This window comes from Copadichromis virginalis, linkage group LG18 (genome assembly GCF_057382275.1).
Source record: "Copadichromis virginalis isolate Kocher_CV1m ecotype Utaka linkage group LG18, C_Virginalis_male_GT1.1, whole genome shotgun sequence".
Classification (NCBI taxonomy): Eukaryota; Metazoa; Chordata; class Actinopteri; order Cichliformes; family Cichlidae; genus Copadichromis; species Copadichromis virginalis.
Window position 1 is genome coordinate 17138678 of NC_140635.1, and position 16853 is coordinate 17155530.

General features: G+C 41.1%; 1 protein-coding gene across 12 annotated transcripts in view; it reads right to left on the reverse strand.

The window, feature by feature from the left end:
- The window catches only part of obscnb (obscurin, cytoskeletal calmodulin and titin-interacting RhoGEF b), a 63674-nt gene that overhangs the window by 12583 nt on the left and 34238 nt on the right, over window positions 1-16853 (reverse strand). For 5 of the 12 annotated variants that reach the window (XM_085439283.1, XM_085439286.1, XM_085439285.1 and 2 more), the window contains 11 exons: window positions 12627-12893; window positions 11992-12270; window positions 11170-11427; window positions 10727-10993; window positions 10306-10578; window positions 7535-7801; window positions 7030-7305; window positions 6648-6920; window positions 1839-2129; window positions 1587-1616; window positions 77-1414 (listed from right to left, as the gene is read on the reverse strand). In XM_085439283.1, the coding sequence (XP_085295409.1) occupies window positions 77-1414; window positions 1587-1616; window positions 1839-2129; window positions 6648-6920; window positions 7030-7305; window positions 7535-7801; window positions 10306-10578; window positions 10727-10993; window positions 11170-11427; window positions 11992-12270; window positions 12627-12893 (3819 nt within the window). Of the gene's footprint in view, window positions 1-76; window positions 1415-1586; window positions 1617-1838; window positions 2130-6647; window positions 6921-7029; window positions 7306-7534; window positions 7802-10305; window positions 10579-10726; window positions 10994-11169; window positions 11428-11991; window positions 12271-12626; window positions 12894-13613; window positions 13884-14286; window positions 14554-14810; window positions 15078-15208; window positions 15476-16853 lie in introns of all 12 variants that reach the window. The other 7 variants (XM_085439290.1, XM_085439293.1, XM_085439291.1 and 4 more) reach the window with 5 other exon arrangements.

Below are 16853 nucleotides of genomic sequence, written 5' to 3' on the forward strand. Positions count from 1 at the left end.
GGTGCATTACTAACCAGACAAAATGTGTGTAAGAATAAAGAAAGTTATAATTAACAGAGAGCAAGCTGCTTCTTACCTGGAGCTCCAGTCATGAAAGCAGGAGGCTGTCTATCTTGTGTGGGCGTCTGTGTACCATCTTGTATGTAGCTCATCTTTTTAATTCGCAGCTCCACTTTGTGAGGTCCTGCAGGTAAGATTGTGGTCTCCACAGGAACCCCATGGACTGTAAACATCTCCTGAAATCTCATAGAGGCAACTTCAGCTTCTGTCCGTGAATCAAAACGAATGTAGATATAATTGTCATCTTCACGGTAAGATTGTGGGTCTGGGGCTCGCAAGTCTCCTTCATCTGCACTGACAAATGGTTCTTCCTCAACATCTGGTGGGAGACGCGTGCGCAACAGGCGCCGGAGGCGTCTGCTTGCCTGTCTCAGCGACTCATCCATCTCACTTCCGGAGGAGCTCTCAGGCTCACTGTCAGCACTGTAACCTACAGTAAGCGGCCGTCGGCCCGATGATTCTCTTACCGTTCCCACAGTCACCTTACCACTGTGAGAAGCTACCCCAAACTTGTTAGTGGCTTCACATGTGTAAACTCCAGTGTCCTTGGTGGTGATTGCAGTAATGACCAGTGAGCAGGTGCCATCATTATAGATATCAATATGATGATGCTTGCCATCCGTCAGTGGTTCTCCATCTTTCAGCCAGCGGACCTTATCAGGTTTACCTTCTGTCACACATTCCAGATGTATGGTGCCATTAGGTTCTTTAGTCTGGTCTTTGAAGACTTCTTTAAAAACAGGACGCATGTCCTTGCGGGCCTTGTAGCCCTTGAAGGCAGCTTGAATCTTAACAGCAGCTTCTCTGAGCTCAGGGTCATCCTCTTTACCGATCTCCATGATGCTAGTTTCCTCTGTAGACACGTGTTTTTCTTGGGTTTGCTGAACTACAGTTGTTTTCACTTCTGTCTGCTGCACAGTTTTCTGCTCTGACATTTGGAAATGTGCGAAGAACCTCTCAGTAGCTAGAGTATCTGCTTCCTTTGTCACTGTCTCAGTAGTCTTGCTGCTCTTTTTGAGGTAGGAAACAAGCGTCGAACGCCCAGAAACAGACTCGTCCTCAGAGCTGGTGCACAGGCTGGCTTCTGTCTGCTTCTTTGACACAATGGCCTGCTCCTTCTCTGTTGATTTGACTTCCACTTTCTCAGATTGTGGAAGCTGATTCTGGTCTAATTTGCTCTGACCCCTTTTGCCATCCTCCTCTGGTTGTTCAGAGATGGAGTCCAGAGTTGGCTCCCGACTCATGCGTCGTTTCTTGGCTGATGCTTCCCAAAGTTCATGGAGATCACCTTCTTCAGCAGCCTCAGGAGGAAGACTGGGCTGTCCCAGTGCCTCAGTTACTTCCTGTTTTGCATCTACACATATGACCACAATGGAGTTACAGTTATGGTCCATACAGCACCACACCCTCTTTAATTGGTGCTTAATCCTTACGTTTAACATTTATGTGCAGGGCTACATTAGGGCTACAGCAGAGCTTGTGGAGAAATACAAAAAGTACCACATATACAGCGTACAGTGACCTACCTGGAGTAATCGGTGGCAGAGGAGGTGCTTCTGTGTTTCAAGAAGAGAAGAAAAACAAATGATATTAAAGTTTATAAAATATCAAAATTCCTTGGTTTCTAGCATTACATCTTTGGCTAGAATGTTGCAGTTGCATAAAGCTTGATCTCATATCACCATGTGACATAAAACATGAACTGCAATTGCAATTATAAACACAACATCACAGAAAAAAGCAGCTACTTGTGTTAAGTGAAGCGTACATTCACTCACCAAGCTGAACAGTCTGAGGCAGCTCAACAGGCTCCCCTATCCCTGCTCTGTTGATGGCTGCCACTCTAAACCTGTAGGCACTGCCTGGACTGAGATTTTCAACCACAAATTCGGTGTTACGCACAGGCTCAGAATGACATGGAAGCCAGAGGGCACTGTCTACCATTCGGATCTCCACTCTGTAGCCCAGAATGGGACTTCCTCCATCATGCAAAGGTGTGAACCAAGAGAGGGTAACAGACTTTTTTGTCTTACTGAGGACCTCCGGATCCTCTGGAGGATCAGGCACAGCTATGGGGAAGGGAAAAAGAAAAACCGCCATTGGATATATTTATGAACACTAATTAAAAACCAAATACTCTACAGTGTTAATCTGTTATGAAAGTTATATGGAAGGTGTTCCAAATGCTCCAGAACTTTCCATGTTTTTGTTAGATAGCTTATCTTTTCTAAAGAATGTCTTAGGCCGCTGTAAATTTGCACAGGTTTGCTGCTTCTTCAAAGAGAAAGCTCTGTACTGTTTGGCTTCCAAAAAGCAGAAGTTAAGTAAGGACCTGATATTCTTAGAGATCACAGCACCATCTGGGATAAATATTTACTAAGCATAAATTACAATTAAGAGGAATCTATTACTCAGAAATTTGGTTACATATTTCCAGCAGCCTTTTTCAAAAAGATTGAATCAGAGGGCATTCCCACATAAAGTGGGAACAAAGATTCTTACATTTAATGCAAATGTTGAAAGTATTAGCGTTAACACAGCCTTGTTGGAGCAATGCATTGCCTATTTATCCATTTATATTGCTTTAGTTTGTGTTGGAACTTAAGACCACACTTCTGACCATTGTTTCTTGTTTACATAATATTTGAAATCTGTTCTCCATACTAGTGGCATGTAGTATGTTATGAAATGACACGTTGTACCTACTAGCAAACATGTTGTTGAAGACGGACACCAGGCCACTAGACTGTACAAATTTCAAAGTGAAATCTTCAGTGGTGGATAAAGGCAAGGCAAGGCAAGTTTATTTGTATAGTACAATTCAACAACAAGGTGATTCAAAGTGCTTTACAGAGACATTAGAAACAAGAACAAATAAAAAGCATGATTTAAAATTGATTAAAACAAGCAAATAAACTAACTAACTAATTAACAAACAAACAAACAAACAACAGTATATAAGATCAAAACAGATAAAATCAGAACAGTAGATAAAATCAGTAGTTAAAATGTAAGTTTTGAAATTTAAGCTTAAAGTGTGGATTTGGTGCTTTATTCAAATGCAGCTGAGAACAGGTGAGTCTTCAACCTGGATTTAAATAAACTGAGTGTTTCAGCTGATCTGAGGCTTTCTGGGAGTTTGTTCCAGATATAAGGAGCATAAAAGCTGAATGCAGCTTCTCCATGTCTGGTTCTGACTCTGGGAACTGATAAAAGACCGGATCCAGATGACCTGAGGGATCTGGATGGTTCATACTGGGTCAGGAGGTCATTGATGTATTTTGGTCCTAAACCATTCAGAGCTTTATAGGCCAGCATCAGAACTTTAAAGTCTATCCTCTGACGGACAGGCAGCCAGTGTAAGGACCTCAGAGCTGGACTGATGTGGTCCACTTTTTTGGTCTTAGTGAGGACTCGAGCAGCAGAGTTCTGAATGAGCTGTAGTTGTCTGACTGATTTTTTAGGTAGACCTGTAAAGATGCTGTTACAGTAATCAAGCCTACTAAAGATGAATGCATGGACTAGTTTTTCCAGGTCCTGTTGAGACATCAGATCTTTTATCCTTGATATATTCTTGAGGTGATAGTAAGCTGACTTTGTTATTGTCTTAATGTGTTTTTCTAAGTTTAGGTCTGCATCCATCACTACACCCAAATTTCTCGCCTGGTTTGTGGTTTTTAGATGTATAGATTGAAGTTCTCTGGTGACCTGTAATCGTTTTTCTTTGGCGCCAAAGACTATTACCTCAGTTTTGTTTTTGTTTAGCTGGAGAAAATTGTGGCACAACCAGTCATTGATTTCCTCAATGCATTTACCAAGAGCCTGTACAGGGCCTCGGTCTCCTGGTGACATTGTGATATATATTTGTGTGTCATCTGCATAGCTGTGATAGTTTATTTTGTTGTTGTTTATAATCTGTGCCAGTGGGAGCATGTAGATGTTAAACAGAAGGGGTCCCAAGATGGAACCTTGGGGAACTCCACATGTGATACTTGTCTGCTCGGATGTGAAGTTACCTATTGATACAAAGTATTTCCTGTTTTCTACGTATGTTTTGAACCAGTTTAGTACAGTTCCTGAAAGACCTGTCCAGTTCTCCAGTCGTTTGAGTAATATGTTGTGGTCAACTGTATCAAATGCTGGACTGAGATCCAGTAAAACTAGGACTGACATTTTTCCACTGTCTGTATTCAGACATATGTCATTAAACACTTTGGTCAGAGCGGTTTCAGTGCTGTGGTTCTGTCTAAAACCTGACTGGAAGGCATCGTAGCAATTATTCTGTTTTAAGAAGTAACTGAGCTGTTGAGAAACTGCTTTTTCAATGATCTTACTTAAAAACGGGAGATTTGAGATCGGCCTGTAGTTGTTCATTTGTGTCTTGTCAAGATTGTCCTTTTTCAGTATAGGTTTGATTACAGCAGTTTTTAGTGATTCTGGAAACACATGGGGGACAAAAAGGGATTGGGACGGGGGGTAGATCTGAGCCCAGCATTGACCCGCTCCATCATCTCCTCAGTGAATTTCAGGTGTGGGGAGGAGGGAGAAAGGGAGGGGGAGGAGGGTGATGGCCTGTCAGGGGTTTGGGGGACTGGGGAAGGTCGTGGTCCCTTGTCCTGGTCGTTGGTGTTGTTGAGAGAGTTGGAGGCAAATAGGGACCCCTCTTCTTGCCTTAGATGTCTCTCCTTTCTGAGGCTCTTCCTCAGATGCCATGGATGTCTCTCCTTTCTGAGGCTCTTCCCGGGTGGGGGCAAATGGAGCTCCTCCTCAAGGTTTCTGCTGGGCTTTGTCTGTTCTTGGAGTACTGTTTGTTCCTCTTTATGAGATAACTCCTCGTTTATCTCAGCCTTGGCACCAAGCACGGATGGATGATGTATGGAATAAAACAAGTTGGAGGTGAACAGTTTCACCCCTGACTTGTTAAAATTAAATCCATTTGCTTTGAACAGATGCCTGCGTTCCCAAAAAATATTAAAGTTGTCGATAAAATGCACTGAGTGGTCAGCACATGCTGATATAAGCCATTTATTCAGTGTAAACAACCTGCTGAATCTCTCGTCTCCTCCTCTGACCGGCGGTACAGGTCCACTGATGAATACAGCTGCATTCAGAGAGTTTACAGTATTTAATAATCCAGTAAAGTCCCGTTTCAGAACCTCCGACTGTTGTTTGGACACATCGTTTGACCCTGTATGCAGAACAATGTTTGTCACAGTTGGATATTCATCTGCAATTTGAAGAATTCTCTCCTTCAGGTTGTTGACCATATCGTTAGGAAAGCAGAGGACTTTAGTGTTCTTACCGCACATCCTTTGTACATCCTTTACGGCAGAGTCACCCACAATCAGAGTTTCAGGCCTAGCCTTTAGCTTTCCCTGTGGCCTTTCACTTTTCAACAGATTTTCAGACCTTATTTCGCTGCTTTTAGATGGATGGTTGTCCGATATAGATCCAGGGTCCTTTGATAGTGGAGCAAATCTGTTCTGCAGTTTCACATTCAGTTGTTTTGGAGGTTTGTTGTTAACCTTCCTATTCACGGTTGTCCAGTCCTGTTTCCTCCCGTATACAGGGGTAGAAGAGCTTCTCTGTCTCGTAGGAAGTGAAGGCCAGTCGGTTTCAGAGATTTCAGCTCGCTGTGCCCTGCCTGTGATACGTCCTCCCCCTTCCAGGAGACATGATTTATGTCTTGGTTTTGCACCAAGACAGTCTAAGGGGGGATTATCACTTGAGGATTTATAATAATGCACAGAGTCTACTTTCTTGGTCATGTTATCTGTGCTCCTTAGCTGTGTACTAGCTTGCTCATCGCCATTGTTTTGAATCAAAGGCAAGGTTGTTTCATTTCCACACAGTCCATTTACCTCCACGTTTACTTCTAAGCGATGAATTTTTGTCTCCAGTACTGCAATCTTCTGCAGGAGGCTGTGGTAGTCATCTGTGGAGAGGGAAGGCATCTTGTTGCTAGTTAGCCTAGCGGTTAGCACCTTTCCAGGCTATTGAGGCTGCTCGGTGCTCAGACGCTGTAATCAGGCTTCAGCTGTGTCTAGGCCACAGACACACGGAGCGCTGAGGACAAGGTAACCGTAAAATGTTGCTGTTTCTGTTAAGAACACTCTAGTCCTAATGATCTACAAGTGTCCAGAAGTTATCGCAGGTAAGCTCACACGGAAAAAAGGGAAAAAATCAGCATAAAAATCAATAAAAATCAATATAAGAAGCAAAGCATTCAAGAGCAAAGAGATGAAGCGTCCACACTCACAAAGGGGAGGAGCCCTCCCCTTTGTGAGTGTGGATAAAGAAGAGAGCTTCAAACTACTACTGAACTGCCTAGCTAATATAAAACTTCACAGTTGGAGGTATTAAGAAGAAGCTTTGATGGTATGCCATACCTGCTCAATACTTCTTCAAAAGATTTTTATTACCTTAGCTTCCTACTATACCCTGAATTGTCCAAAATTTTAATTCTGGTTCTGCGCTCCCTGGTTGAAACTCAGAATTACAAAAAATTGGAGTAAACTCTATATACAGGTTTAAAGGGATATTTGTTAATCTTTTCATAGACATAGACATAGACATTAAACACTTACTGATGATGGTGAGCTTGGCCAGAGAGATAGCATCTCTGGCAGCAAATGTAATTTCCTGCTGGGGCAAAAGAGGCGCCTGTCTCAGGACAAGGCGGTAAGACCGACCATCGGCCCTCATAGCCCAGAGGTCACTGGGCTTCAGCTCAACTCCATTAGCATACCAGACCACTTCTGTCGTAGGGACCACCTCCGTGAGCTCAACACAGAACTCGACTTTCTCCCCCACTGCAGCCACTCTGTCCTCCAAACCCTTCACAATGGCCAACTGCCAACCTTACATGGGAAAAATCCACAAAAAAGTCGTAATTCACAGCTGACTAAAGTCAAGATCATAATATTACTACAGCTTCACTGTTGTACAGTCTTCATTTTGATGACTTACCTTTAACAGTGAGCTGGGCAGATGTGGACGCTGCGCCAGCTCTGAAAGTCACCGTGCAACTGTCTTTGACGCGCAGCTCTTTCAGCAGGAGCAGATGGCGACGACCGCTCTCAAATGATACAACCTCAGCATTCGGGGATTCTTTCAGTGGTTTACCATCAAGGAGCCACTGGCAGTTTTTGCTCTCAGGACGAGACAGGGCACACTCAAAGAGCGCTTCGCCTCCATCAAAAGTGTCCACATTCTCCAGGCCCTGAACAATGGTAATGGGTTTGGCTGTAGAAAGCAAGAAACCATGGTAACTTAATTATAATAGATTATAAAAGGACTGCAGTTCTCAAAGACAAAAGTAAAATAGTTAAGCCTTTGTCAACCAAGAGCAAAAATGCTGTGATGATGAGTAAAAGGCCTGTTTTGGGTTTTTTTTTCCAAAGACGTTTTTCTGGGAAGAAGCAGAGAAGATCCCCTAAAGCCTGGTGCTTTTTCCATGTGGAGGGAAGCTCACCTTCCACATGAAGTGAAGCGACCACGCAGGTCCCCTCTGCCTCACAGGAGTATGTGCCCCTGTCCTCAGCAGACACATGGCTAATGTACAAGCGAGCCACATTCCAGTCCTGCTCCACTACCACCCTTCGGCCATCAGGCTGCAAAGGCTGCCCATCTTTCTTCCACTGAGCCTTCACTGGTCTTGAGTACTGGCAGATGAACTCAGCCGGCTGGTTTTCAACCACCCGAAGGTCCTCCATCTCGCTCACCACTTCAACTGTGGGATCTGAGGTTGGGGTCAGGGGATCATAGGATCAAATCCTGGCCATGAGATGTAAGGATAAAAGCGGGCCATGCCGACTGACATAAGAGCTTTATAACCCCCAAAAGCATGTCTGAGTGTAAATATGTGAGTGATACTATTTTGAAATTACTGATTGTAAGGTACCAATACTCTATGTATATTTTTATGTATTTTCAAATCGTCCAATGCATTAACCTACATAAGCTCTCAGGGGGTCAAAAAGTCCAACAGTCAAAGTTCACAACCAAGGGTCAAGACTTACTGGCAGCTCATAGAGAAGAAGGGAGTGATAGTAGATAGAAATGCCAAACTCAAAGTGTATCTACAAGAGTTAGAGATTTTAATGCTGGAAGGTTAGAAGAAGGGTTTGGTAGGATGGGACAGAGGAGATGAATAGAGCATGACTATTTGAGAGCAGCCGGCCTGTATGGATGGGTGGAGCAGCACTTTCTTTCAAGCATTTCAATATTCTGGTTCACCATCTGTGAACTTTAACATGGCGGAAGCCAGATCTAGATTATGTTTGTTTTTTTTACTGAATCCAAACATCAAATAAGACAGGCTTCTTATTTATATTACTGAGGGATACTTACAGTTAGGGCTGCAGGTTAACATTGTAATAATCACGATCATGCTTAAAAAAAGCTTAAAATGAATGAAGAAATCCCAGATTGATGATGCTTGTTTTCAGCATTCTTGTATTAATTGGTCTTCCCTTCCCTGTTGTTGAAGGCATGGTTAAAAGGAGCTGCTTACAACTTTAATAGCTGTTTGGCTACAACATTTGCAGTCAGAATATGGATAATAGTATACTGTATAGATACGAGTGTAATTAAAGCTTGAATCTGGGCATATAACCTTAAATTGAGCATGAAAAAACCGGCAAGATGTTAAAGCAGGAAAATCAAACACAAAAAGTCACAGGATGTGGACCAGAAACACCACCCACCAGCCAAAAGGTCAGCTAGCCTGATAGCTAGACTGACTAAACCACAAGGGACTCACAATGAAGACTAAACTAATAAGAAGCACTCCGAGAGTCCAAACCTGGGCAATATTTACTTTTCAAGAGAGTAGTACTGTATGTTGTATATATTCATTTTGTTTTCTAGAAGTACTTTTGGACACCTCCCTTGTTAAAATCCTTTTAACACACTTGATATAATTTTGAGAATAATTTTTCAAATTTCAGATGATATTTGGATGCAAACTATAATGTTGTATTTAAAAAATTTTATCCCCATATACCAGTATTATTTCCCAAATGTTGTCAATACAAACAAAGGCAGTAAAATTTAAAGCATACTTTTAAAGATAAAATACATTATTATCATTATTAAGTTTCAACATTATTTTATCTTGAAGAAGAACTCAATGCACACACATGCCCATATACTGACAATACAAATGATGGCAGTAAGAAACATAGTTTTAAATACCTCCATATATATCATTATTGTCACTTTAACCCTCAGATTGATCTACTGACCTTGTAGGAAACACACATGCACACTAATGCCTCTAAAAACATCACCTCCTTGGGAGAGGTTTTAGACCAGAGCATCACTCTGAATCAATCCTTTTGTGTTCTGTTTTACACCAGGCTCAAAGTGAGGTCTGTCTACTGTAGCTTGAATGTGAACAATATAAGGCTAGCATCATTAGAAAACTAGTGTTTATATCCGTTTGTAAAGGATTTTATCAACAAAACTGTCACAACGTTGCTAGATTTAGTCAGACCAGGTGTGGGGGCTTGTGTGATCCCATTGCAAGTTGCTCTCTAGTTGTCCTTTTCACTATTGTGTAATTATACTCATTGTTTACACGTCAATGATGATGCATCAGAAAGTACTTCTTAAGGTATAACAATGCTCCACAAAATTAGTAAATCTGATTGTGTTTCAAAGTGAGAAACATAACCGTGATTATTATTTTTCATCATTTCAGCAGCCCTACATTCAAAAGAAGAGCAGCATTTTTAATACTAGTTAATTGAGTCGAAAAGGTTCCTAAAGCTTTACTGTGGTGCTGCACCCAGTTGTATTTTTTAGATTATATCAAAGCATATTGCATAAAACATAACTTCTTATTATTAATGAAATGCAAACTACTGCTTCTCATGCATGATGGAGCACTAATATGTCAAATAGCTGGATGGAACCCTGCAGTAAAAAATATGATTATATATGAAATATGATTATATTTCATAGTATATAACCCCATATTCTTCACTAAGAATGGCACATTTTTTTGTAGTAAATGCCAGTTATTAGATAGAAAACATAAATATATTAGTTTCCTGCTTCTACTATTTAATTCAAAATAATAAGGAATACTGAAGTAGGAAAATTGACCCATTAAGATTTTAAATGTAGAATTAAAACACTGCAGGATCCTTAGAGATTGTATAAGACTAAAAGAGACTGTTTTATCTCAGTCTCTGGGAAAAAGCTTATCTCAGTCTGCAGTTAACATTTTCATGATACCTTTGACCAAGAGCTTGGCTGTTGATGTTAAACTGCCAGCTTTGAAGGTGACAGTGCCAGAGTCATCTGTGGCCAGGTTCTTTAAGGTGAGTGTGTGGATGTGGCCCTGGGCCAGCCCTATCTCACTAAAGGGGCTGTTCTCCAACAAGCTGCCATCCAGCCACCACTGCACCTTGCCGTGGGCTTTACCAGAGAGCTGGCAGGAGAAAGTTGCCCATTCGCCAACAAAAACATCGGTGGACTTAAGGCCAGAAACAATGAAGACTTCTTTTGCTGTTGAGTGGAAAATATGAATACATTGAGCCTTAAATGTACTCATAATCATCATAATGCCAACTCTAAACAAAAAACACACAACATATGAGCCAGATAGAAGTTTCACAATTAAGAAAAACTGCAACAGTACTGAATGGGAGGCTACCTTGCACTGCTAAAGAAGCTGTAGTGAGCTGGTCTCCTGCATCGCAGGTGTAGTAGCCACTGTCATCAGGCTCCAGATTCCATATACAGAGCTCTTGAATACACCCTGACTGTCTCATCTCATACTTCTTACCAGGCCGGAGGACTAATCCTCCTTTCCTCCACTCAACACAAACACACGGCTTAGAGAGCTCACAGTGCAGAGTAATATCATCACCCTCTATGGCATCCTGGTTCTTGAGCTCTGTCTGGAAGAAGACTGGGGCACCTGGTGAGAGTTTAAAGTAAGAAAAGTTGATATAACATATTGAGATGGCAAGTTCGATGTCAAATAGTGGAGATGATGAGAGAAACATCCCTGAGGGCTTCAGACTATACTGGGTGGTTGAAGGAGGTGGACGTTCAAGAATATTTTAGTTGTCCATTTCAATCCAATGTTTTTACCTTCCACAGTCAGCGTGACATCACACTGTGCATCCCCAGTGTCGCAGGTATACGTTCCGGCGTCCTCAGCCACCAGGTTGTGAATACGAAGCTGATGAAATGCTGCATTCTTCTTCAGGTCATACTTGAGACCCGCTTGGAGGGCCACATTGTTTTTGATCCATGTAACCTTACCACTGGGGTCAGAGATGGTGCAGGCCAAAGTGACCGTTTCACCTTCTAATGCAACAGTGTTGTGTGGCTTCTCTAATATTAGCACTGCAAATACAGGACAAGTAGCATTTATATGCAACCTTTTCCGTTCTGCACTGGCATTATGCTTTCATTCTTGATTTCTGTGCACTACTGTAACACAAATTATACATAAAATAATATGACAATTTAAAAAAACGTAGAATTATTGTGTTGTGTTTGTATGTTTCTAGCAAGCAGTCAAATTTACTTTAAATCCATGTCCAGCTAGACTAATAAACAAGCACAGGGATGAAAATTACATACAGAATTTAACGGCTGGGCACCAAAGACTAATGTAAGAAATGTATTACCTCACCAAATGGGAAATACAGTCACAATAATAACTATGCTGCAGAACTACATTATATATATCTGAAACTACCCAGTTTTAAAACATACAATTTACAGTAGTATTGCTTTGTTGAGCTAAAGTACCTCTATCAGCCCTTTAAAATTAATAAATACTATAAAATATATTTAATGAAAATACAAAAAATGTGAAATGCCAGTGGATTTGAAAAAGAATAATAATAATTTGTGGTTTTTGATGAAAATGGCTCTGAGGGTGAAAACTCTCATCTCCTTTACCTTTGGGTTTCTCCTCCACCAGAAGACAGGCCACACTCTTCTCTTCTCCCACCACGAAGGCAACATCTCCAGATTCATCCGTGGTTACCATCTTGAGGACCAAGCGGTGCACTCTCCCTATAATGCTCATTTGATTCAGATCATTATTTTGAAGCAGGTTGTCTGAAAGCCACCATTCCCCATTGGTGACACCAGAGTGTGACAGCTCAACCTCAAAGACGGCGTCTTTCCCAGTGGTCACAGTAATGTCGCAGAGTTCTCGAATGATTCGCACATGCTCTGAGGGTGAATGGGATGATGGATGATGAGAGATCAGAGATCAGTTCTGTGCAGAGCTTCCAGACATCATGACTATGAGGGCATATGCTTACTCAACATGTCATTCCCAGATGTGGTGTTTTTTAACACCCTAGAGCTACTAAACTATCAACAATGCATATAAATAAAATCAGATAATTCCAGTAAAGCACTGGATTCTCTAAATCTGTGAATCCAAGAGAATTAGCTGTGAGTAGAGGATACACTTTTCCCCAGTACTTGATAATGCGGTGAATATGAACTTCAGGAAGGATGAAGACAAGAGGAAAGGAAATGAGAGACACAGACAGATGATAGATGAAGATGTGCTCTGTTACCTTTTACAGTCAGGGTAGCAGTGCTTTTCTGGTCTCCAGTATCACAGGTATATTCCCCACTATCCTCCATGATCAGCTTGTGTATGATCAGAATGTGAGTGGTTGCTTTTTGCTCCATGGTGTATTTCTCTCCCTGTGTGAGAAGAGTTGAGCCCTTCCACCAGGTCACCTTGTGATCAGGGCTTGATACCTCACAGGACAGAGAGGCTTCGCCACCTTCTTTGGCCTCTTGACTTTTCAGCTCCTTCTTGAATACTACAGGTGCAGCTGCCAGAGACACCAATTTCATTACGATGACAGACTTTAAAACTTTAGAAAGTGAACACTGACACCAGAAAACACACTATAATCCACAGCGAGGCTGCACAGTCCTTCCAAAATTTACATACAATCAATCAATGTGCTCCAAGGAGACCTACAATCCACCCATTCATAAGTTTAAAGAAAGTCACAAATACAACTAATCAGAAAAAACTCAACAATCAGAACAGTTTTGCTGTTGGTGGTGCATGGTGCATGTCTTAAATCCTTAATCCAAGTAACCCCAAACATGAAAAAGTCAAAGACTCAACACTTCCAGCTTCAGCTTAACTGAAGAAAAGTAAAACAACAGTTATAACAGCATTCAGTGATGTACAAAAATTTACTGGATGAAAACACATTGATCAACAAGACCAATATGTAATTTTAGTACTAAAATGAAAAGTAAAAGAGTTTTATTAGTTCCAAGTTCAATGGAAAGTAAGGTAAGCATGCATGTACTCTGGAAATAGAAATGTAATGGAAAGTGAGAATTTTCTTTAGATGCCATAGCAAGATGAAAAGATAACAAGACAGTTGTTGCTTTTAAGAACTTCTGAAAAAATAGAGAGAAAGTATCCAAAAACAAGAAGACTGACAGCAAATGAGCAGAAGATAGTCCCAAAATTATTGTAGAAGCCAACTGGAAGATGTTCCCAAGGAATACATTGCCTACAATTCCCTTACCTCTGACTGTCAGAGAAGCTGTGGAAGTGTGGTTTCCCACAGTGAAAGTTACTGTCCCCGAATCAGCTGTAGTGACGCCTCTGAGTGTGAGGCTGTGCAGCCGGCCCTCAGCCTTGATCAGGTTCATTTCATTATTCTGCAGAGGGACATCCTGGAGTTTCCACAGTGCCATTGGTGCCTCCTCATGAGAAACCAGACACTCAAAGCAGACATCTTCACCCTCGTACACAACGCAGCTCTCCAAGAATTTCAGTACTTTAACCTCGACCTCTGTTTGACAAATACAGTTTAGAAGCACACAACGTTTGGTGAAGTTCAAGTTGATCATTTATGAAGATTTCTGCTGAGCTACAATTACCAGTGCCAAGTGAAGAAAACAGAGTAGTGTTTGTTAATATTTGTGAAGACAGAAATGAGAAAGGCTCAAATGGTGAAATCAGTGATTGAGCTCAAGAGAAAAGTGCATACAAATAACAAGAAGTGCACAAAAGAGTGAGGTGCTACGGAATATGAGACGAGCAAGTTTTCTTGAACACTGAAAACACTTCATGCTCAAGTGTTGCTCTGTGAGAAGATGGTCAATAAGAGGGAGTATGTTGGAAATGAAGGATGACTGGGCTCCAGCTCAAGAGAGTGCATGGGAGGAGGAGTCTTAAATAGAAAAAAATCCTACCCTTCACAGTGAGGACAGCTGAAGTCTTCTGCCTGCCTGTATCACAGGAGTACTCTCCTGAGTCAGTTCCTTGCAGTTTGTAGATAATAAGCTCAACTACAGTCCCTTCCTGCTTCAGGTGATACTTGCTGCTGGATGCCAGCACCCGATCACCACACCTCCAGACCACACTGACCCCCGGCTTTGTGATTTCACAACGAAGACAGGCGCTCTCTCCTGCTTGTCCTTCAAGGTTCTGTAGCTGGGTTTTGAAAAGGACAGGCTTGGCTGTAGAAAAGTGAGAAAAAATGAGGGAAATATTTTAGGAGAAATGAAAGAATGAATACACTTAGGCCAAGTTTTAGCCTTCAACTCGCACATGTGAAGAAGTAAGCAGCAGAAGTTGGAGTCAAAGCTACATACTTTAGTTTAGAGTTTAGAGTATTAACCCTAAGGTCAAGTCAGATATTTCGAGCAACATTCTAATAAAGATCAACCAAAAAGTCACTATTGCCACTATGTTTAAACTACTAACAACAGCATACCCTTCACAGCTAGCTGTGCAGTGCTACGACGATCACCGGCATCACATGTGTAACTCCCAGAATCCTCTGAGTCAACATCATGGATTATTAGTGTAGCCAGGTGTACTTTTTGTCTAATTTCATACTTTGCACAAGGACAAAGACCAAGTTCTCCCTTCCTCCACTCCAAAGGAACACCAGCTTTAGATAGTTCACAGTTCAGGGTGACACTGTCACCCTCATCAGCCGTTTGGCTTTCCAGCTCTTTTGTGAAAATAACTGGAAGAGCTGATGGACAAAAAAAAGGAAAACGGAGTAATTATGCAAAAAGGAACAGGGATGATGAAGAAAGGAGAAATGAAGTAACAAATGAAGGACTTGTTGGAAGAAGAAGAAAACATGCGATAGCTTCATCCTACCATTTACAACCAGAGATGCTGAGCTTATTGTATCCTCTAAAGAGCAGGAATAGCTTCCTGTATCTCCAGGCCTCAAATCAAGAATGTGCAGCTCATGACAGAATCCTTTTTGTTTTATCTGGTACTTTTCTCCACAGCTCAGGACTTCTGATCCTTTCTTCCACTCTACATGGACTCCAGGTTTTGATAGCTCACAGTGCAGGGTAACACTACCTCCCTCTTCAGCTACTTGGCTCTCCAGGTCTCGAATGAATATGACTGGAAGAACTTGGGATTAAATAGATAAAATAATCTGTTGGTATGTATTATGGTAACCCATAGGATTTAATAACAAAAGATTAGTTTGGTATAAAAATATAATTTTTAACCTACTAAAAACAAAAATAGAAAATATAAAAAGCATCCAATATGGTAGCTCTATTGCACAAACACAAATAACACTGATACACAGTCAGGGCAGGTACACCTCTGCCTATTCGAAACATAGCACTTAAAAGTCTGTCAAATACAGCTCTCAACTATTCCTGTTTGAGAAGAACAAGAAGATAATTCTGCAAATCTGGTATTCAGAGGTAATAACAAGTGAGTAACAACCAATTCGGCTGAATAAAAACAAAACAAGGAGAATAAAGAAAGCACAGTGCCACTAATTTCATTCCAGCGCTCTGGTATCCAGCTGTAGCAGAGGGATGACATCAAAACCAGCAGGTTTACCTTCAGTCATAAACACAGTACCAAACAAACACAAGAAGAATGGTGATGTTTAGGATAAATAAGAGAAAATGCTTGTTAACAAACTAGTAAAATACAGAAGAAAGTCTATAAAAATCAACAGTGAATGATTTACAAATATCCAAAGTGCAACTTCAGACTTGAAGTTCTTTAGAAAAACTCAGACAACATCGAATTGTTTGCTTTTAAATTGACTTAACCTTAGAAATCAATTTAACTAACTTTAAAAAAGTCACACAGACAAGCTACAGTCAAACATATTTCAATCCGCCAAACAATGTGACGAAAACACAAGCATGCAGCAAAACTAACAATGAGAGTAATGTAGCAATAAAGTGTACTGTACAGCAAGAAACCTGCTGGTCAATGCAAAAGTCAAGTCTTTGCGTACCCGCGAGCTGCTCTTTGGTCCCCTGTCGCTGGGTAGCTGGTTTGTCAGTGGTTCCAGCAAAAGGCTTATCAGCTGGGATAAAACACAATAATCTTACAACTGGAGTTCTAGCGTAACTTTAACACAAGAGCCAGAATTAGAAAGGCACAGACACAAACACGAATGTCGCACATTCTTATGTGATCCGAAGTTCTCAGAGAGTACAAACCTCCACCAAGGCAGCACACTCTCTAGTCTCTATTTTAAGGGAATATTATTGTATTTTGTGTAATTTCATGTTGTTTTCTTTGTTCTTTTTAACGCTACTTTAATAATCAGTGCAGTATAAATCAGATAAGGACAGCAGGACAGATGTTTACTCTGATTACACAAACACGTAGGGGTAGGTAGTGGAAATAAAGGAAGAGTAAATAACTGGACATTAATAATTTGACCTTATTTTATAATATCATCCTATTAGATAGTTATTATATTTCCAACTATCAAGGCAGCTCATTATCGTCCTCTTGACAGTATTGTCTT